The sequence below is a fragment of the Octopus sinensis genome, linkage group LG6, assembly GCF_006345805.1.
Source record: "Octopus sinensis linkage group LG6, ASM634580v1, whole genome shotgun sequence".
NCBI lineage: Eukaryota > Metazoa > Mollusca > Cephalopoda > Octopoda > Octopodidae > Octopus > Octopus sinensis.
In genome coordinates, this window is record NC_043002.1 from 24,060,479 (window position 1) to 24,082,499 (window position 22,021).

At 37.6% G+C, this 22,021-nt stretch overlaps 1 protein-coding gene across 1 annotated transcript in view; it reads right to left on the minus strand.

Moving 5' to 3' along the window:
- Window positions 1–22,021, minus strand: part of LOC115213155 (TELO2-interacting protein 1 homolog) — a 37,692-nt gene that overhangs the window by 3,013 nt on the left and 12,658 nt on the right. The window contains exons 9-24 of the mRNA XM_029782090.2: window positions 18,716–18,924; window positions 17,207–17,263; window positions 15,183–15,314; window positions 13,867–13,992; window positions 12,440–12,559; window positions 11,385–11,445; window positions 10,874–11,069; window positions 9,930–10,066; window positions 8,799–8,964; window positions 7,105–7,209; window positions 6,672–6,932; window positions 5,303–5,408; window positions 4,251–4,333; window positions 2,397–2,512; window positions 1,089–1,176; window positions 249–335 (exon numbers count right to left, since the gene is read on the minus strand). Coding sequence (XP_029637950.1) covers window positions 249–335; window positions 1,089–1,176; window positions 2,397–2,512; window positions 4,251–4,333; window positions 5,303–5,408; window positions 6,672–6,932; window positions 7,105–7,209; window positions 8,799–8,964; window positions 9,930–10,066; window positions 10,874–11,069; window positions 11,385–11,445; window positions 12,440–12,559; window positions 13,867–13,992; window positions 15,183–15,314; window positions 17,207–17,263; window positions 18,716–18,924 — 2,050 coding nt within the window. The remainder of the gene's footprint in view (window positions 1–248; window positions 336–1,088; window positions 1,177–2,396; window positions 2,513–4,250; window positions 4,334–5,302; window positions 5,409–6,671; window positions 6,933–7,104; window positions 7,210–8,798; window positions 8,965–9,929; window positions 10,067–10,873; window positions 11,070–11,384; window positions 11,446–12,439; window positions 12,560–13,866; window positions 13,993–15,182; window positions 15,315–17,206; window positions 17,264–18,715; window positions 18,925–22,021) is intronic.

Consider the following 22,021-nt stretch of genomic DNA (forward strand, 5'->3'; position numbering starts at 1 on the left):
ATCTAAGTATATCTGGGTCCAATGAAGAACATTTTATGCCCATTTTTTCCCACTGATGGTTAATGTAATGGACCCGATACAACTTTCCTTCTGTTAATCAGTCATCATCCAAGAAATATGGAATGGAATTGGATATTTGTTCTCTTTGTCAAACTGGAATAATTTGAATTATATTGCTTTAGTTTAACAGATGCATAGCACAGTATATGTAGTAGTGTGCGAGACAATGGAAAAGAGAAGTATCATACCTTTTGTAGAGTCTCATGTTGATATTCACTGAGGTAGAATAGACAGGAAGATGCTACAGAGTCAATCTCTTTACTACTGACTCCTAGCTGTAATAGGAAGAAACGATATAGATATAAGGGTGCAGCAAATCATGTGTGTAGGTAAAAAAGAAAATGAGCTGAGGGCAGAGAACTGGGTAAAAGAATCTGCTGTCAGATAGACATGTGATGCATAAGAAGGATGACAGTTTCAAAAATAATTGCCAAGGAATCCAAGAGGCAGAAGTGGAGCTACTCTTAGAATTCTAGATCTTCTGATGGGGATGACAAGAAGCCAGACTTTGTGCTGGATCATCCAACCTAAGCAAGTATTGAAAAAACGGACATGCATAGTGTATGCATGTGCATATTTTGAGCATTTCATTTGTGTAACTAAATACAATAAAGTATTCCTTGAAGTGTTGTGGTTTGGCATTCAATTGCACTTGGAACATCCATAGCAGAGGATACAAACACCCACAATGATGAAATGTACTAAGGGAACAGGTGATATAAACAGCATCTTGTGTTTATCATACGTTTTACTATATACACACACATACATACATACATGTATGTGCAAAGGTATTTTTAGATATAAATAAGTGTGTATATCTAGAGGTATAAAAATACATGCATCTGATTATATTGATGTGTTTGTATATATAATCAGTATAAAATGTTTATCTATGTAAACACAGGTGAAATAATTAACAATTATCAGACATGAACCTAACAAATAATATATCAGACAAGAACACTAGGAATAATAAAAAAAATATATATAGAAATAGTAAAATGAAGTTCATGGAATATACTTACATTTTGACAGAGTTTGCCAAAGTATTCCAACATAAGTAATTGGAGCTTGTACTCTTGGGTAAAGGTGTAAGCTACGGAGCAGTTGTTACTACAGTAGAGAAAGAGAGAAAGACAGTTGTATACAAGAGATATCAGGTACATACCATGAATAAATACTCAGGATAGGATTAAGTATTAATAATGTAAATTATCTGCCAAATGCTTTATCACTGTAAGACAATGTGATAATTTTCAAATAGCAAAATTATGTACTTCATGTGAAACACTTTTGAGTGTGCTCATAAAGAGCTCCTATTTATTCCAGCTACCACTTATTATTCTCATCTTCCAGAGTAATTTTATGGGATGGTTATTAGTCTGGTGCTACAATAGCATCAGATGAATATAGTATTAACAGGTGGAAATCTATAAATACTTTAATGCATTGCTATATATCATCATCTTCGTTTAACATCCGCTTTCCATGCAAGCATGGGTTGGACGATTTGACTGAGGACTGGCGAACCAGGCTGCAATCTGATCTGGCAGTTTCTACAGCTGGATGCCCTTCCTAATGCCAACCACTCCGAGAGTGTAGTGGGTGCTTTTTGCGTGCCACGAGGGCCAGACAGGTGGTACAGGCAACGGCTACGCTCAAATGGTGTTTTTTACATGCCACCTGCATAGGAGCCAGTCCAGCAGCACTGGCAATGACTTCGCTTGAATGCTTTTTTCACGTGCCAGTAAGGCAACACATTTCCACAAATCACGTTTGTGTTGGTGCATTCTCCAGCCATAGGATATTACAAATATGATTTGCAATATCAATGAATTTTAAGGGGAAATAATATGTGGCATGTAAAAAGCACCAACCAATTGTGGCCACTGCCAGCCTCCCCTGGCACCGGTGCTGGTGGCACATAAAAAGCACCCACTACACTCACGGAGTGGTTGGTGTTAGGAAGGGCATCCAGCTGTAGAAACACTGCCAGATCAGACTGGAGCCTGGTGCAGCCTCCTGGCTTCCCAGACCCCAGTCAAACTGCCCAACCCATGCTAGCATGGAAAACGGACGTTAAACGATGATGACGGTGACATTACACAATTAAGATATACAAACTTGAACTCAGCAAAGTGACACTTGACACGAGCATGTTCTATATTTAGCTAAACTATGTGTTACATAAGCCCTACTAAATAATGTGACATACAACTTAAGTCTCCCTTGGACAACTTGTGATAGGGTATAACACTACAACGCATCTACAAGTTACATATGATAACCAACATATATATGTTTAGTATTATTTATGACAAAGTCATACATACCTGAGTGGAGCCTGGTGACTTAGGTAGCGGCAGAGTATGGGATAAACCTCTGCAACTGTGCGTTTCCTGATGAATGAACCACACACCTGTGAGATATCCATTAAGGTGTGAAGGGCCTGAAACAGTGCAAATATTGAATATAAAACTGTCAATGCTTAAATGTTAAAACTTTCAATTATAATTTTACATATAAGAACAAAAAGAAAAAAAACAACTTTTATTAGCAATAATCCAAACAGATAAATAATGACAAAAATGAGTTATTTTACTAAATCCATTTAAATTCTTACTTTCAAATTAAAAAAAAAAACACAGGTAGGGTATTTTACTAGTAATATGGTTAAGAAAGAATAATATTTTTAATAAAATATTAAAATGAAATCTTTGGAAAACAAATATTTGTTGCCGAGTACATTTTTAGGAGGCCAAATGGCAAAATCAATGGAGCATCAGATTGTTTTGTGGTAATTGTTCCACCTCTCTACACCAGTGTTTCTCAACCAAGGTTCCCTGGAACCCTAGGGTTCCGCGAGAAAGAGTGAGATAAGCTAATGCTAATTGCATGGTCATAATATTACTATACATGCACAACATGTAATTGGTTATTGTAATATAGACATCATCCTATCTAACCTATATGTTTTCAAAAAATATAACAACCATATATTTATACATATTTACCACATGAACTACTATGAAAAAAATATGAGATAGATATGGTATATAATTTTCTTGTGCAGGGATTCTTTGAGACATGTAATTTATTTTAAGGGTTACGCAAGGGTAAAAATTTTGAGAAATACTTCTCTACACTTTGAGTTCAAATCCTACTATGGCAGGATCAATAAATAAAGTATCAGTCTTGTAGTAGAGTCAAATTTTTTCTTACTTTCTACATGTCTCTCTTCCAGAAGGATTCTTTGGTCAGATCTGGAAAGGGATAGGCTCCCATATCTACACATACCCCAAAACACAATGACACCCTCCTATGATTCCATTAAAAAGTTTAGAGTCCAAAGCAATATTTTTTTGTGAGCTCTGTGTGTAAGAATATTCATTGGAAGCAAACAGCTCATTCTGTCATTACTACAAGATTCTTGGTACATGCTGTCATTCTTTTTTGTGCCTGAAGTCTTGCACATGATTAGAAACTGATATCACTATTTATTGCTGGCACAGAGCATCATTACTTTCATTGAATTCTATTGTTTTGCAATTCTGATGTTGTTCTCTAGTCTGTCATGGATCTTTTCCTTTTGAACGCCAGTTTTCAACACAATTTCTAGTTAACTAAACACTTTTAAACTTCGTATACTGGTAGGATGTGTCAAAATAAAACATTTTTTCTCTTGGCTTTCTTGAGAAAATTGTAATTTGTAAGTTTAACGTAGTTTAATTTTTCGAATTACACCAATGCTTTTTACATGGTACCTTGGGATCAGGAGAAGACCCACCCACCACAACAGAATTGAGATCCTGATCCCAAGGTACCATGTAAAAAGCATTGGTGTAGGTACTGGTGCCATGTAAAAAGCACTGGTGATGGTACTCTGTAAAGTGGTTGGTTTTAGGAAGGGCATCAGCTGTAGAAATCAAGCCAAAACAGACAAGGGAACCTGATGGGATTCCTGGTCTTGCCAGTTCCTGTCAAACTGTCCAATCCATGCAAGAATGGAAAACAGATGATGATATGGCAAATGTTGGAAACTGGGCCTTACGAGTAATTTTCTCACTGACGCTACGTAGTAGATAATGGAAACAGAATATAGATGATACAGGAAGAATGAGATAGAAAACAGTCAAAAGAAGAATGTAAGCAAATATAATAACCCCAATTTTAATTTTACTCTTTACCTTCGTTCTAACAAGTATTTTCTTATCAGAAAATCTCTGAGATAATGGAGACCACAGCTGGTGTACTTGAGGTAAAAGTTCATCTGAAAAAGTAGATGTGGAGAGTATGAGCCAAGTGATGGTATAAAAACACACACACATTATTACTATATCACAAATACTGTCTCATACAACTATCATTATCACTATTGTTATAATCATCATTACTAACATTGTATTCCCTTCTTGTTTAGCCTCAAATCAGCCCTGACTGAACAGACAGACCTATGATCAAAGATATTCAAGATATTGTATTGAATCAAGTATTTTATTGATTATATATCAGATGCAGCATGAATAAATGGTCAAAAAGCTTGCCTTACGATCATTAGGTCCAAGTTTCAATCCCAATATGTGGCATCTTGGGTAAGTGTCTTTTCCTAGGAACCTCAGGTTGACCCAAACCTTATATGTGAAATTAGATGCACAAAAACTGTGCAGATGCTTATCTGATGGATTGAACCTGTAATTCAGAGATCTGACCTTATCACACTGCATTACACTGATTCTGTCTGAGGACTATATTAAAGATAAATGTAACTGTGGAGTACTCAGCCATATATATGCCAATTCAATGAGCAGATAGTCTAGTTGATCAAATTGAATAATCATCAACAAAACTGATGGAGATGTATTTACTTACTAAATATATCATGTGATCAGTATACGCAATAAGTTTAATAAATCAATGTTTCAGATTTAATCATTAAAATTTTTTAGTATATGACTGTCTTGTCTTACAACTTTCTAAATTTTCTTTTCAGGAATAATGTAGACCAACCCCTTTAACCTCCCAAACTATCACATCCTAGGTTGTGAGTCAACCAGCTCCTTAAACTCTCAGACACTCAGCTTCATTTGCAAGCAGACTATCCCCTTAGTCTCTCAGACAGTCAGTAGACGACCAACCCTTTAACCTCTCATGCTCGGCCCCTGTCACTAGTAACTAAACACCTAACCTCATACAGCCCCAGTTGCCAGTAAACCTTTGAGTCACACACAGCCCAACTTACCTTCATATGGTTGGAGTGACTGAACTGCTGCACATACCGTGTCCAAAGCCAGAAGCTGAATATGGACATCTGTGGATGACATGAGATGTTTTACCCGGGTGAGGACCTGCAATATAAGGGTGTGGCACGATAGAGTTAAATAGCTGGTTGTGTTTGTGTTGATGGTATAGCGGTGGAGACAGTAGTAATGGAAGTAGAAATTCTGTTGCTGTTTAGCCCCAAGAAGAATCTGAGTGAGCAGACATGACTAAAGGTGTTCTTGCCATAAACATCTCTTATTTTTCTCAGCAACTATAAAAACATCAAATTGATGGATCATGTTGAGTGTTACAACTGATTAGGAAGAGAGTCTGCTTAGATAAGATACAGTTCAGTGATGTACAAGGAAGAAGTACTACTGATGCCATCTTCCTAGTGAAATAAATTCAGAGATAAGCTACTGTCTTTAGCATATTTCAACCTGGAGAAGGCTTTAGACAGGTTTCCATGTGCTGTAATTTGGTGATTGCCAAATAAACTAGACGTGGATGGAAGCTGTGCATACCATGTACAGAGGAGTAAGGTGAAAGTAATGAGATCAGTAACTAATTTAGCATGCATATGGGAGTCTATGGTAGGATGTGATTTGATGTAAATTTTTTGCTGCTGTCAACAGAATGAATGACCATACAGATTCCCTCATTGACTTGGTGGTGAGAGTCGCATCGCTAATCAAGCGATCTTACTGGAGTTATCTCCCTTGCTTATAGTTTGTTTCTTTTTTTAAAATCTCCAATTGATTGGATTGTCTCAGTTGACTGAAATCCATCAACTTACTATATTACATGTGTGAAATCTTACCATATATACATTCAGCTTAAAGAATACTTTCTTGAGATAGTTTCCTTTAGCCATATTGGTGATATTACAACAAATGCATGCATACAAATATATATTTATCTATAAAGACACATCATGCACACATAATTTTTTTATACCCACTTCAACACATATAAACACAGACACCTAATAGCACACACAAACAATTATAAGCACACATGCACTCGGAGTGGTTGGCATTAGAAAGGGCATTCAGCTGTAGAAACACTGCCAGATCAGATTGGAGCCTGGTGCAGCCATCTGATTCGCCAGTCCTCAGTCAAATCGTCCAACTCATGCCAGCATGGAAAGCAGACACTAAACAATGATGATGATGATGCACCTATGAAGACACAGACACTTAACTGGACACATACACACACACTAGGATATACATGCATACATTACACCTGCACACACATAAACATACACAAACATGCACACCTATACAGACACAAATTACAAACTAACACACAATCATAGAGCTAAAAAGCCATGAAAAGATACTGACGTCTTTCACAATAGTGACATGTAAAGGTGATACAGGTTTCTCATCAATGGTCTCTGAGCTGTCTTCTGTTTCCATATTGTTTTCTGATGCTGGATTGTCATCTTCAGCCTTCATCTCTGATTCATCAACATCTCCAGCAGACATTTTTTTGTCTCTGTCATACTGAGTCAGGTAGTCCACTAGCCACTGTACGCCCTGGGTTGAGTTGGCAGTGACTTCAGGTTCCTGTTTGTTGTTTGTCTCCACCAATGAGTGTGTAGACTGAAGCAAGTAAAACAGTTCATTATTGTACATATATACATACATACACATATGTATTGCATGTATCATCATATATGAACATTAATGTGTATAGATATACATAAAAATCACTCACAGGAAGATAAAGATAAGAAGAAACATAAATAAATATATGACATAAATGAAGCATTACCTTGCTCTGTAGGAACCAGCGTCTGATTGCTGAGCAGAGTTCATGGAGGACTTGTAGGAAAGTGGTTACGTGAGTAGTTTGATAGTCGTCTAAACATTCCAACACCTATAATAGAGGGAATGTGAAAGGATTAAAGGAACTGTGAAGAGTCACAGACAGACAGAAGGGAAGGAGTATGTAACGAGAGATACCTGTGTAGCCATTGAGAACAGAGGAAAGAGTTGGTTAAAAGTGAGCAGTAAATTTGTGTGTGTAAAGTGTGTATTCAGACAAGATGATTAATAAAAGAAGAGGTTGGATAAGACATAATGTGTTGCAAAGAGAAATAAAACAAGGAATAAAAAGACATCAAAGAAGAAATCAGGGAGAGAGAAGAGGAAGTAATAAGAGAAACAGAGAGAGAGAGATGATGTGACTGAGAAATGTAGAGTAGAAATAAGAATAGTTTTATTCATTAACACAAACACATATATATATATATATACACACACACACACACACGCATGTATTCCTATTGTATGGCACTTGGAGCAAGTATCTTCTATAGCTTCAGGTTACTTAATGCCTTGTGGGTTAAATTTGGTAGATGGAAACTATATGGAAGCCTGTTGTCCCATCATTATTTTTAGGTCAGCTTTCTATACTTGCATGGACTGAACAGCTTGTTGTGGGTCCAGGAAGGTGAAGGACCACATCTTGGTGTGAACCATTTTTGTCTTCTGTAGAAAACAGCTGGATGCTCTTCCTAATGCAATCCACTTTACAGAGTGTACTGAGTATATTTTATTTAGCACTAGCGCTAGAGTTGTCCGATCCATGATATGACTGAAGAGTCCACCCCTAAGAAGACCTTGTGTGTGTGAATTTGTTCATATTTTATATATATTAAATTATATGTGTATCCTGTTTCACGTATTAATATTTTCAAAGTTCTTTATAACCTTTGACGAGGCCTATGGTTATATATAAGTACCCTATTTTTAAATACCTACAACCTCAATATAATTGACAACTATAGGCACTGGGGAAAAAAAAAACTACTTTTATTCATAGGCTGAAACAGCTGTAAGGAGTGATTTTAACGATTTCAATAACTTATATTATAATTTTTATAATTGCATTTTTATCTTATATATATATATATTGAATTATAATGTATATATGTAAGCTATTAAGGTTCTCATTTTTGTTAAATGAATAAATAATTCAACATTCTAATATCTGAAAGCTGATGAACCAACTAAATTGTTTCTCCATTTTCTTATTTGTATTATATATATTGTTCATTTGATATATGAGTGTGCATGTGGCGTTTATATCCATTTGTTTATATGCTACAATTTAACAGGTCAACAAATAGAGATTGATAAAAAAAATTAATTATCAGACTGGGGCTGATAGGATCAACTAAACCCTTGAAAGTGGAGCCCCAACACTTTGGGCTACAACCCAGGCTTTGTGAATGGATTTTGTAAATGGAAACTGAAAGAAACCCATGTATGTGTCTTCAATGTAAACATGTCTGGTCATGGGGAAATATTACCGTTCTGTGAGACAGATATAGGTTTATCATAGGGATGTCATCCAGCCATAGAATATCTGCCTCAATGAATTCCATTTGGTCCATGCAAGCATCGAAAAGTGCACATTATGATGATGATGACAAAAGAGAGTGAGTAAGTTTTAGCAATTACCTCAGTAATAGTATCTGTCACCAAAGGCAGGAGTTCCTCATTACCAAACTGAAGCATGACCTTTAAGACAAGTGGAGACCTTGCGTTGAGAGAGAGATGGCGCAGACGTAAAGTAATTGCATTGACAAGATAATCAGCATTTTGTTGGATCAAATCCATGATGTTTCTAAGCAGAAAAGAGAAAAACAACAAAAATACAATGTGAATTTTTGTAAGTTATGAGGATGAATTTTGAAAATTGTTTCAATAATAAATATTCCAGTTGTTTCATTGACAAAATAATAATAGTGTAAGTGGCAGAGTATTCCATAGCCATTTGTACACTTCCAGTAATCCTCATGCAGAATGAAACTGACACAGAGTGTAACAAGGCTTAGACCAACCCAAAACTATAAGCCAACTTCTTAATCCCCACCCCCAAACACGTACACATCTACTGTTCCCTCACTGTTGTGACTACCATACTGTAGACTGCATAACATACCCTAACTAGCATACTGTACCATACATAACATACTCTGACTCCCTTACTACACCCTTAACAGCATATTTTGACTTATTCACTTGGCGTAGGCATAGCTATGTGGGTAAGAAGCTTGCCTGGCAACCACATAGTTTTGGGTTCAGCCCACTACATATAACCTTGGGAAAATGTCTTCTACTATAGCCTCCAAGCCAACCAAAGCCTTGTGACAGATCTGAGAGATGGAAACTGTGAAAACCTGTTTTGTGTGTGTTTGTATATACATCTGCTGCTACTGCTTGACAACTATTGTTGCTTTGTTTACATCCCCATAATTGAGAACTTTTGGCCAATAGAATAAGTACCAAACTTCAACAAATGTTTGGGAGTCGATGACTGAAACAAGTAAAAGATAGAGATATCCCATGCCCTATCCCCTGTCTGCCAGTCTACACCCTGCACAACATACTCTGACGACTACACTATATCTTCCATATAACATATTTTGGCTATTACACTGCACCCTACACAACATACCCTGATTACTTCACTCTAATAACACATCCTGACTGCCACATTAAAGTCCATACTCTATCTCTGACTACTCTTCCACATTCCAAACAACACACACCGACAACCACAGCCTTTTTTCAAAAACAAAGTCTTACCTGTATTCACAATAAGTACATATATCTGTAAGGGACAGGTACGCTGTGCTGCTCAGGTAGGCTGACCGATCACCCAGTTTCTCCAAAAGTGGGTAGAGTGTTTTCAATAAAAATGGTGTGAAGTCTTTATTAAGGACCTTTAATAACAACAAAATCAAACAATAATGTAAGCAAAAAACAAATACAAGCGATCAAAGCCTCCTTCCACACTTTACGACTTTCCAGAACATTCCTAACTGCTCTCACCTTCCATGTAATATAACTGCAATGTCTTGATTATTTTGTTGGTCAATATTGTTACTAAGAACTACTGGATGGGGCAGGGTTTACATAATCTCTAGTTTTGGGAATCACATAGACTCTTTCTCTCTCTCACTCACACACACAATAAGCTTCTTTCAGTTTCTGGTTACTAAATCCACTCACAAGACTTTAATCAGCTCAAGGTGCTATGCAGTGGGATTAAACCTGATATCATATAATTTATTCTATTTATGCGCCTTTTTCAAGCCTAGCCAGGATTATGGGCTCGGTTTCCTGGTTTCTATGGCATATGTGTTCTCCCCAGCTGGACGGGACGCCAGTCCATTGCAGCGTTACTCAAGAAACAGGAAGAAAGAGTGAGAGAAAGTTAGGGCAAAAGAGTACAATAGGGGTCGCCACCACCCCCTGCCAGAGCCTCATGGAGCTTTTAGGTGTTTTCGCTCAATAAACACACACAACGCGCAGTCTGGGAATCGAAACCACGATCCTCCCTCCAACTGCGAGTCTGCTGCCCTAACCACTGGGCCATTGAACCTCCACTGATATCATGTAAATGCAAACCTAAATAAAATTGTGTTCAGGAATGTACTGAGTTGGATAAATGTTTAAGTATTCTACTTTTAAGCTGAATAAACATAGTTACAAACATTTAAAATTGTAGAAGACAAAGAATTACTAACTTTAGCAAACACAGCAAACCCTTCGAGAAAGAGACATATCTGAAGTATGTTAGCATTGTAGTCATAGATTGTTGGTTGTTTCACCTTGTTGTAGAGCAAGAGAGAGAACTGGCCCTCAACAGGATCGTCTTCTTGGTGGAGGTGGGAGGTAACCAAGTTGAAGTTTTGAGGGGCCAGGTACTCATCAATCAGCAAACTGTAAAATAAAAGATAAGAAAATAGAATATGCAGATGGCAATGTGGATAAGGAATTGGACAACCACCTGAGAGGTGAGAGATTCATATGGTTTGTAAAGTTATGGCCAATAAATTAAATATTCACAAAACTTCTCCACTTGTATTACAGAGGATTTTCAACAAAGGTGGAATGTCTTGCCTAAAAAGACACAGCATGATGACTGTAGTAAGAAGTGATGGTATCTATTGTACAGCTAGGTAGACTGCTAAGTAGAGTGTCTTATCCGAGGAGTACAACTGTTAAGTGATTATCAGATCTAATTCTTCAACTTACCTTACAATGCTTTGTAGTGTTTCTTTGTCATGGATGGTTCCACTTGGTCTGTCAGTATTGGCTAGGTAAAAAACAAACAAACAAAAAATAATACTAGGTGACTAACAATGAAACAGAAGCAGTGGTTTCATCCTGGTTTCTTAGGATCAGCCACATCGTCCTTTATATGAATGAATCATATATATTTTCTTATGTTAACATGCATTTACATTAGCATGACAGGAAAACCAGGTAGTACCCACAATAAAGCCAATTAGATATTGATGTAAGCCATTCCACTGTACACAAGGCATTGGAAACAACACACATGGATTTAGACTATCTATAATGTGTTGTTTCCAAGGTCTTGTGCAGTCAAATAGCACTTATCAATATCTAAGACTTGGTTGATGGCTGTGATTAGTTCAACAAGTTGAAATATTTGTGTATGAATTGCCAGGGAAAGGCTTTACCAAGTTAGATCTCAGTCACTTCTGAACACTAACAGATCAGTTGTTGATGGAACTTGTGAGGAATTAAATTGTCATGTTTAAGGAGACATAACACTAGTTATAGTGTTATATCTCTTTAGATAGTTATGGGAGAGATGTGTTGTAGGAGGATAAGTGGTAGGAGTACTTTGTTAAAGGTGAGTGAACTGGCAGAATTGTTAGCACGATGGACAAAATGCTTAGCAGTATTTCTTCTGGCTTTAGGTTTCTGAGTTCAAATTCAACCAAGGTTGACTTGGCCTTTCATCCTTTCATGGTTGATAAAATAAGTACCAGTTGTGCACTGGGGTCAATGTAATTGACTGGCCGCCTCCTCCTCCAAAATTTGAAGTTTTGTGCTTATAGCAGAAAGGAAGATTATTATTATTATTTGAAATTTTACATCACCAAAGATTAAATCTTTGAATTTGTTTATACCAAATCCTTGTCAAATTAATTCAATTAATTATCTCAGGGCCTTTCCTAATTATAGTTGAAACTACCTCTGTCTGAATATGAAGACATTGTCAACGAAAGGTGCCAACTGCCTCAACTAACCACATATAAATAGATAAAATTGCAAACCTTGAGTCGTGTGGAGAGTTCCATCAAGTATTTGGTTGATGATGTATGTTGCCTGCAGTCTATGCAAAGACGTCTCATGAAACATGTCCAAGAAATGATCAATTAAAAGGTTCAGATCTCCTAAAATTGTTGAGAAGAGAAAGAGTGAAGTTTGTAATTGGGAGTTTGACATTTGATTTTAATAATTCTTACATACACACACTAACAACTACAACAGCTTCTGCTCTTCTGAATTAGCAATCTGCATATGTGTACACCTAGATCCACCTGACATTCAACCTCACCTTCTCTCATCATCTAAGTAGTGTCTCTCGTTTCATATACCAACATCCAGATCCACTTGGTGAACTGATTCCGTGTTTCACATTCCATATCCTACTCCAAACACTTTGCTCAATCCTTCTTCATCAGAATAGCAAATCTCTGCAATTTCCGCCTTGGCCACAATTTTCCTGAAGACACTTTCCTACAAAGGTTTTAAACTGGACATCAACAACATGTGACCTTAATCTGCAATGGTCAACCTCTCTCTCTCCAAAACTATTACGATTATCAATAAGACATTGAATGGAACAAAGACATAACATGCAAAATCCTTTTTATCCTGCAAGGATCAATAAATTAAATACCATTCAGGTATTGGTGTCAGTAGAATTTACTATAACATCTCAAAACACAAGTGACCTTGTCCAAAGAATAAGATGTGTGAACTTGTAGCAATATAAAAATGCGTTATTGACTAGAGAATATAAAGCAATTCATCTTTAAAAAAAATCACTTAATATGGAAACAGAGACCTTGTTTATTCATGTATGCACATTATATATATATATATATATATATATATATATACATACATACACACACACACAGATACTTGCGTATGTGTGTGTTATCATCATTTAGCATCCGTTGTCCATGCTGGCATGGGTTGGACGGTTTGTCTGGGCTGGCATGCTGGAAGGCTATGCCAAGATCCAGTTTGGTTTGGTATAGTTTTCTATGGCTAGATGCCCTTCCTAATGCCAACCACTCCATGTGTGTAATGGGTGCTTTTATGTGCCACATGTATATATAACATACTAATATGTACATAAATATACACATACATATATATACACATAATAAACCCTCAGTTTACTAATATATAATGGATTTCTGATTTAACAGGTTGAATAGCAATACAGTACAACCACTATAGCTATGGTAAAATACTCTTCAACTAAATTGTCAAAGAAGGAATTAAATATTACATATTATTATTATTATTATTACAAAGATAGTTTTCTCCCTATTAGTCTGTTAAATTGAAGGGTTACTATGTATATATATATGTATATTTGTTCACTATCACAGTTTTTAATATAAATTGACAGTGAATATCCAAGACAGTGTGGAAAATGTGGATGTTCCAGTGCGTAACTTACCATACATACCAAGGTACCGCAATACTAACTTTAGCTCTTCCAGGATCAAATCACTGTGGAAATGTTTGTAGGTCTTGCGGGGTTGTTGAACACTGGTTATCATACGAGAGTCTATAGCACTGGCACCTTTATTAAAATAAGAACATAAAAACCACTATCATCATCATTATTCATCACAATTAAAATCTCCATTCTTCCTATGATTTGCCAACAAAACACTCAATGCCTTCCATACCCAGTTTTTCTTTTCCTTATTTTGTACACTTATTCACTGCTCACTTCTTGTGCTTATTCTATGTACTGTTCACACAGTTTTGGTTATTTTTTCTAATGAGTTGTAGTACACCTGAGCACTGCATACAATAAATTCATCATTAACATTGTTTAACGTCTGTTTTCCATGCTGGCATGGGATTGATGGTTTGAATGAGGACTGGCAAGCCAGTAGGCTGCACCAGGCTCAAATTTGATCTAGTTTCTACAGCTGGATGCCCTTCCTAATGCCAACCACTCCAAGAGTGTAGTGGGTGCTTTTTGCGTGCTACCGGCACAGGAGCAAGTCAGGTGACACTGGCATCAACCACATTTGGATTGTGTTTTTTACATGCCACCAGCACAGGAGCCAGTCAGGGGGCACTGACATCGACCACATTCGGAAGGTGCTTTTTACGTGTCACCGACATGGGAAGCTGGTCAGGCGGCACTAACATTGAACCACGCTTGAATGGTGCTTATTACGTGCCACCAGCATGGGTGCCAGTCAGGCAGCACTGACATCAACCACAACTATGACTTCCAATTTAATTTTGATTTTGATTTTACTTGACTCAATAGGTCTTCTCAAGTACAGTGTATCACCTGACAATTCAAGAGCACTTTTAATGGGCTGGTTATGCAACACTGGTATCGGCCACAGGTCTTCATTATTATTATTATCACTACTGTCACTCACCCATGTCATCATCATCACCACCACCCTTGCCACTATCACTATCTCCCTCCTCCTCATTACCACTATTGTATCATTTTTTCAACACTAAGATGACAAGCTGGTAGAATCATCAGCACATCAGACAAAACGCTTAGCAGCATTTCATCCATCTTTATGTTCATGGAGGTTGACTTTGACTTTCATTCTTTGGAGTCAATAAAATAAATACCAGTCAAGCACTGGGATTCATATAATCGATTAGCTTCATCTCCCACAAACTTTGGGCCTTGTACCTATAGTGGAAAGAATTATTACTATCAACACTGTTATCACTGCTTGCACATGCACACACACACACACAATTTCTGAAATTTTATAAACTCACCTTCTCCTAACATATGACTTGTTTCTTCTACAATCTTGATGTTGGAACAGTCAAATTCTAAAACTTGGACAAGTGCCAGAGAAAACCTCTTTAGATGTGGATAGCTGTTCAACATGTTGTTGATGTTTTTACCTGGAATATAATAAACACACCATATTGGAAGGCGAAGAGGGCAGGTGTGACAGCATATAAAGAATGTTATCAAGAATACAACACACACACATGCCACATTGTAGGGCAAAGAGGACAGGTGTTATTACATGTTAATAATACAGTGAGAGCTGTGACATGTGGCAATGCCATAAATGTGACATGTTTTAATACAGATATGTTGTGATTAAATGTTGTTCTTAAGCTCCAAGCTGGCAATAATTGAGCATTCTTGGCATAACCTTTATGGGATAACTAGGACTACATTATCTGATGCATCCATCCATTTTCTCTGCTCACTATTCCTGGGAGGGTTGTGGGGGTAGAATCATAAGGCACCTATTCCATAGGATCCTATCAGAAGCAATCATCGTTACACTTTCCAGTTGAATTTCCAAGTGAGATCAACTGAGATTATGGATATTATCCAAGCATCTCATTCTTGGTTTACTCTCCCAGGTCTCCTCCTGGTTGGTTCAGTTTGAAGAATCTGTCTTGTGATTCTTTTCTATAGTGATTTGAGTGGTATCACCAGTAACAATATTCTTATTTGGAGTTATTGCCCTCTTAGATGGATCAATGATTACATCTTGCTCATGGGTTTTTTTTTTTATAGCAGGATACTCTTCCTAATACCAACAACTTTAAAGAGTAAAGTCACAATAATTCAAATATATCCATGATATTACACAGAGCTATGGTTATGACTGATATAATTCTTAATATTATTATAATCGCATGTGCAAATGAATAAAAAATAATAATTAAGTTGACGTTAACAATGTGGAGAGATTCAAAAAGTTAAAAAGAAATTAAGATGCAGTGTATTAAAACAGAATATTAATCAAATACTAATAGTATTTTCAGGATTTCTATAAGTATGAGATGCAACTCTGGACATGTTTAGGCATTATTCTGACCTCATCAGTGAAGCATAACCTTCATCATACTTGTTGCAGTAGTGATGGCAGAACTAGTAAGTAAATTAGGTTTATAGTATAGTTCATTTTTATTCTATTGAAAATGAACACTAAAACTGTTGATATCAGGACAACACTCTTACCTGATGATCTTTTATCTTTTATTTGTTTCAGTTATTAGACTGTGGCCATGCTGGGACACCACCCTGAAGAAGTTTCAGTCAAATGAATTGATCCTAGTGCTTTTTTTTCTTAAGCCTAGTACTTATTCTATCAGTTTCTTTTACCAAACCGTTAAGTTACAGGGACATAAACACACTAACATCTGTTATCAAGCAATGGTGGGAGGACAAATACAAAGGCATATATATATATATATATATATATATATATATATGTGACGGGCTTCTTTCAGTTTCCGTCTACCAAATCCACCCACAAGGCTTTGGTCAGTCCAAGGCTACAGTAGAAGACACTTGCCCAAAGTGCCATGCAGTGGGACTGAACCCAAAATATATATATAAAAAAACGACACTGCTCCACACAAGCCACAGTATATCAGCAACCACTGCATGTCATCAACCACTACACATTACCAAACACTGTACAACAGATTGTGATGCAGAATGTCTAAAGTGCAACACCATTCCCAAACATACATCTATGCCATAGGTTTGGTCAGGTAGAACAATCAAGGACTACTGCATACCACTTTTACTATTTCCAAGAGAACCCCTATGCAATTGCTCAATTTATACACCTTACAGACTTCAAAAATAAGGAACCATTAGATAATATTTTCCTAGAATCAATATGCTTAAAAAAAAGAAAGGAAGGGCCATATTTGCAATGATTTTGAACACTGACCTGTTGGATCAGGGCTGACCATGTGTTAAATAATAACAACCAATAAAGAAATAAAGCATAAGAGAAACTTTAAATTGAAAAACTCACCTAAAATTTTCAGATATCCAGACAAAATCTTGATCAAATCTAATTTTTGGGCATCATCTGAAACAAGGTTAGAAAAAAAGGTATGTAAACAGTGATACAAAACTGCACACCTGTCCAACTAATAGTATATGGGGGGTGGGGGGTGTGTATACACACACACACACACACATGTACACAACTTCAACATGGATGGATGGATACACATACACAAGCACAATTTCAGAATGGAAAAATGGATACAATGATGATGAGGATGATGAAGACATAGTCTCTTAGTATTTCACCCCAGTAACAACCATTCAGCTGCAGTCATGCTCAGGCAACATCATAATGAAGGGCATATATGAGCTGCGATAATACTATTTGATATTCATTGAAGAAATATCTCTTCAAAATACAATATATCAAACCAGTGTATCTTCAATATAAATATCCCTATAAGAGGTTTAAATATCCTCATTGTGACTATATACATATATATATATACACACACATACACAAATAATTCAGAAGCAGACAGTATTGGTACAAGCTATTAAGTATGCCAAGCAATCATTTAAGGCACTAAAATCTGTAGATACCACACAAATTCTGAATATCTTCGATAAAATTCCTTAATCAAACTAAAAGTAAAGATATTCAAAACATAAAAGACAAAAAGAACAATGGAGTGAGTATCAGCTTAGAATGAATATATATATATATATATATATATAAAGATGTATTATTACCATTATTAATGATATTAATAAGTAATAATAAGGTGGCCAGCAAGTTCACACAATTACAGGCACAATATAAGGCAAAATTTAGATACAGTAGGGTATAAATACCACTTGCTAAAATCAGAGCCCAGGCTTGAAAACCACCAGAAACTCACAATAAAGATGCACACGAGCAATGCAATGAAAATATAGGAAATAGGCTATTTCTCATATTTCATTGTTTTGCTTGTGTGCATCTTTGTGAGTTTCTGGTGGTTTTCGACCCTTGGCTCTGATTTTAGCAAGTGGTATTTATACCCTGCTGTATGTAAATTTGTTGTGTGTGTGGTCTATATATATATATATATTGGTAGACTCTTAATCCAAGAGTAATTTACAACCTGCACCGATGATTTATTTATAGTGATCAAATTTTTGTGTTGCTTATAAGCCCAGTCATTCCTCCATCAAATTGACATTGCCTGCCTGTACAGGTGCATGGTGTGGAACATAACGGCAACACCCTAACTACTGGGCCATGTACTCTGGGGAATATTCTTCATGTTGTATGTCTCGTTTCTCTGTTTTTTTCGTTGTTTGAAAAAAAGTTTGTTTCTGCGTTTTTGTTTCTCATTGTGTTCAACGTTTTTTTTTATGTCCTGTACCCATATATACATGTATATATACATATATATGTAGGTATGTACATATATGTATGTATATATGCATATATTTATATATTATTTATATATATATATATATATATATATATATATAATATATATATATATATATATGATCTCACCTGATGATCTTATTTGTCTTGGAAGGGTTGTAACCAGACCCAGTAAGTTTTCTTCTAGAATCTCCACTAAGGTGCGTGATTGTTCCTTCTCTTGTCTCTGTTGAAATATTTTCAATGCCTTCTCTCCTCTTGATGCGACATTAGAATATTTGTCACAGGAGAGTATCACTAGAACTTCCAATAGGACAGGGATACTGTTGGACATACTCCTGAAAAATAGAAATATCTATATACATATGTTTGTATGTGTACACACATACAAAGTTATATGCAGAATGAGTGAATAAACTGTTAAAGAGAAATCTCGAAGTTCCAGTCAACCCAATATGTGTAATAAATTTGACTCCACTACCATATATACTTGCATACAGGTCACACTTTTCTTTACAAAAAATTTCGATAAAAGCCAGGAGTGTGACCTAACCATTGGACATCAAAGAGATCTGAAGTATACAGTGGTGTATCAGTAGTCCAGGCACGTGGCCTGGGGTTTTCAATTTACAAGTTGTTATACTCTTTACTCTTTTACTTGTTTCAGTCATTGACCGTGGCCATGCTGGAGCACCGCCTTTAGTCGAGCAAATCGACCCCAGGACTTATTCTTTGTAAGCCTAGTACTTATTCTATCAGTCTCTTTTGCTGAACCACTAAGTTACGGGGACGTAAACACACCACTATCAGTTGTCAAGCGATGTTGGGAGGGACAAACACAGACACATAAACACACACACACATATATATATATATATATATATATACACAGGTACAAGATTTTCTGGGCAGGGAACACTGACGGAGTCGGGGGCGTGGGTATACTTCTTGCGGAGAAATGGGTAGGTAAGGTAATCGAGGTAGTCAGAGTAAGTGACAGAGTAATTAAAATTAGATTAGTTCTTCACCATAGGACAGCTACCATCATCTCGGCATATGCCCCTCAACCAGGGCTACGGAAGGACAAAAAGACCATTCTATGACACCCTATTGTGGACTACCTCATTGACAAATGACAGTGACCTTCTCTTCGTGGCAGGTGATTTCAATGGACATGTTGGACGACATGTCGGGGGCTTCCATGGCGTCCATGGAGGCTACGGTTTTGGCTCTCGAAATGAGGAAGGAACCAGGCTGCTGGAGTTCTGCGATGCAAATGACCTTATGGTCTGCAATACCCACTTCAGGAAACCCACCTCTCACCTACCGTTCTGGCAGACACACCAGCCAGATTGACTACATCCTTGCCAGAAAAAGGGAAAGAGGGCTGATTATAAATGCCAAAACCTTCCCAGGCGAAGAATGTACTCCCCAACATAGATTAGTAGTTAGCGACTTCAGGATCAGAGCTAAATGGTTGCCCAGAAGAAGACCAGCTTGGAGGAGAAGGGTCTGGAAGCTTAAAGATCCTGCAAATGGACAGAGATTTAGAGACATACTACTCGAAGCCTCTGACGAAATAGAAGGGGATATAGCTTCACTTAATGTGGAAGACAACTGGAGATTCCTACGGGACAATCTGCTGACAGCCACTGACCAGATCTGTGGATGGAGCAAAGTACCATCTCGACCCAGAGTAACATGGTGGTGGAACACTGTGGTTGACAGGGCTATTAGACAAAAGAGACAGGCTTGGAAGGACTGGAAGAACAGTGGTAGCAGGGAATTGTATCAGACAGCCAAAAGGGAAGCTAGGAGACAGGTTTATTTAGCCAGAGGGGAAGCGGATAAGAAAAAATTGCCAATGTTCTGAGCCGTGAGGATGAAAGACTTGAGGTATTTCGTGTTGCAAGACAGTGTGTGAGAGAGAATCGTGATGTGGTAGGAGAGAAGTGTGTTCGCATGGATGATGGTTCACTTGCGCTAAATGAGGATGCAAAGAGAGAGGTTTGGAGATGCCACTATGAAAGGTTGCTGAATAAAGAAAATGAATGGGATAAAGAGAGTCTGCCGAATGTTGACCCAACAGAGGGACCAGCTATCCGAGTTGATAGTTCCGTGGTAGCTAAGGCAATTAGAAGCATGAAGACAGGGAAAGCCCCAGGCCCATCAGGAATTACTGCAGAGATGCTCAAAATATCTGGCAGTGTCGGCTATAACCTAGTCACCCGTATAGTCAACCAGGTGATACACGAAGGAGTCATACCCAATGACTGGTGTAGCAGCATACTAGTCAACTGCTACAAAGGTAAAGGTGATGCCTGGATACAAATAATTACAGAGGTATCAAGCTGTTGGATCAGGTAATGAAGGTTACGGAGAGGGTCATAGCCCAACTAATTAGAGAGAGAGTTAGTTTAGATGAGATGCAGTTTGGGTTTGTCCCAGGGAAAAGCACCACTGATGCTATATTCCTGGTAAGGCAGCTGCAGGAGAAATACCTAGCCAAAGATAAGCCCCTGTACCTGGCTTTCGTTGACATGGAGAAAGCCTTTGATAGGGTCCCCCGTTCCCTCATCTGGTGGTCAATGAGGAAACTAGGGATAGATGAATGGCTGGTGAGGGCTGTGCAAGCCATGTACAGAGATGCCGTAAGTAAGGTTAGAGTTGGCAGCATGTACACAGAAGAATTCAAGGTAGAGGTTGGGGTCCACCAGGGTTCAGTACTCAGCCCCCTCCTATTTATCATAGTCCTCCAGGCAATTGTGGAGGAATTCAAGACAGGTTGCCCCTGGGAGCTCCTCTATGCTGACGACCTCGCTCTAATCGCTGAGTCACTATCAGAACTGGAGGAGAAGTTCCAGGTGTGGAAGGAGGGTTTAGAATCGAGGGGCCTTAGAGTCAACCTAGCTAAAACCAAAGTACTAATAAGTAGAAAGTTAGAAAATCCACAAATATCCTCAGGAAGATGGCCCTGCTCGATCTGTAGAAAAGGTGTAGGTAGAAACTCTATAAGATGTACCCAGTGTAAGCTATGGACACATAAGAGGTGCAGCAATGTCAAAGGTAGGCTAACTGGAAGATAGTTTTTGTATGTGGCAGATGCTCTGGAGCATTGACCTCCGAAAATCTGCAGAAAACAACTTCCGTCACTTTCCGGGGGGAAAAACTAGAAGTAGTTGATAGCTTCCGCTATCTAGGTGACCAAGTCAGTAGTGGGGGCGGGTGCGCTGAAAGTGTAACTGCTAGAATAAGAATAGCCTGGGCAAAGTTTAGGGAGCTCTTACCTCTGCTGGTGACTAAAGGCCTCTCGCTCAGAGTAAAAGGCAGACTGTATGATGCATGTGTACGAACAGCTATGCTACATGGCAGTGAAACATGGGCCGTGACTGCTGAGGACATGCGTAAGCTTGTGAGGAACGAAGCCAGTATGCT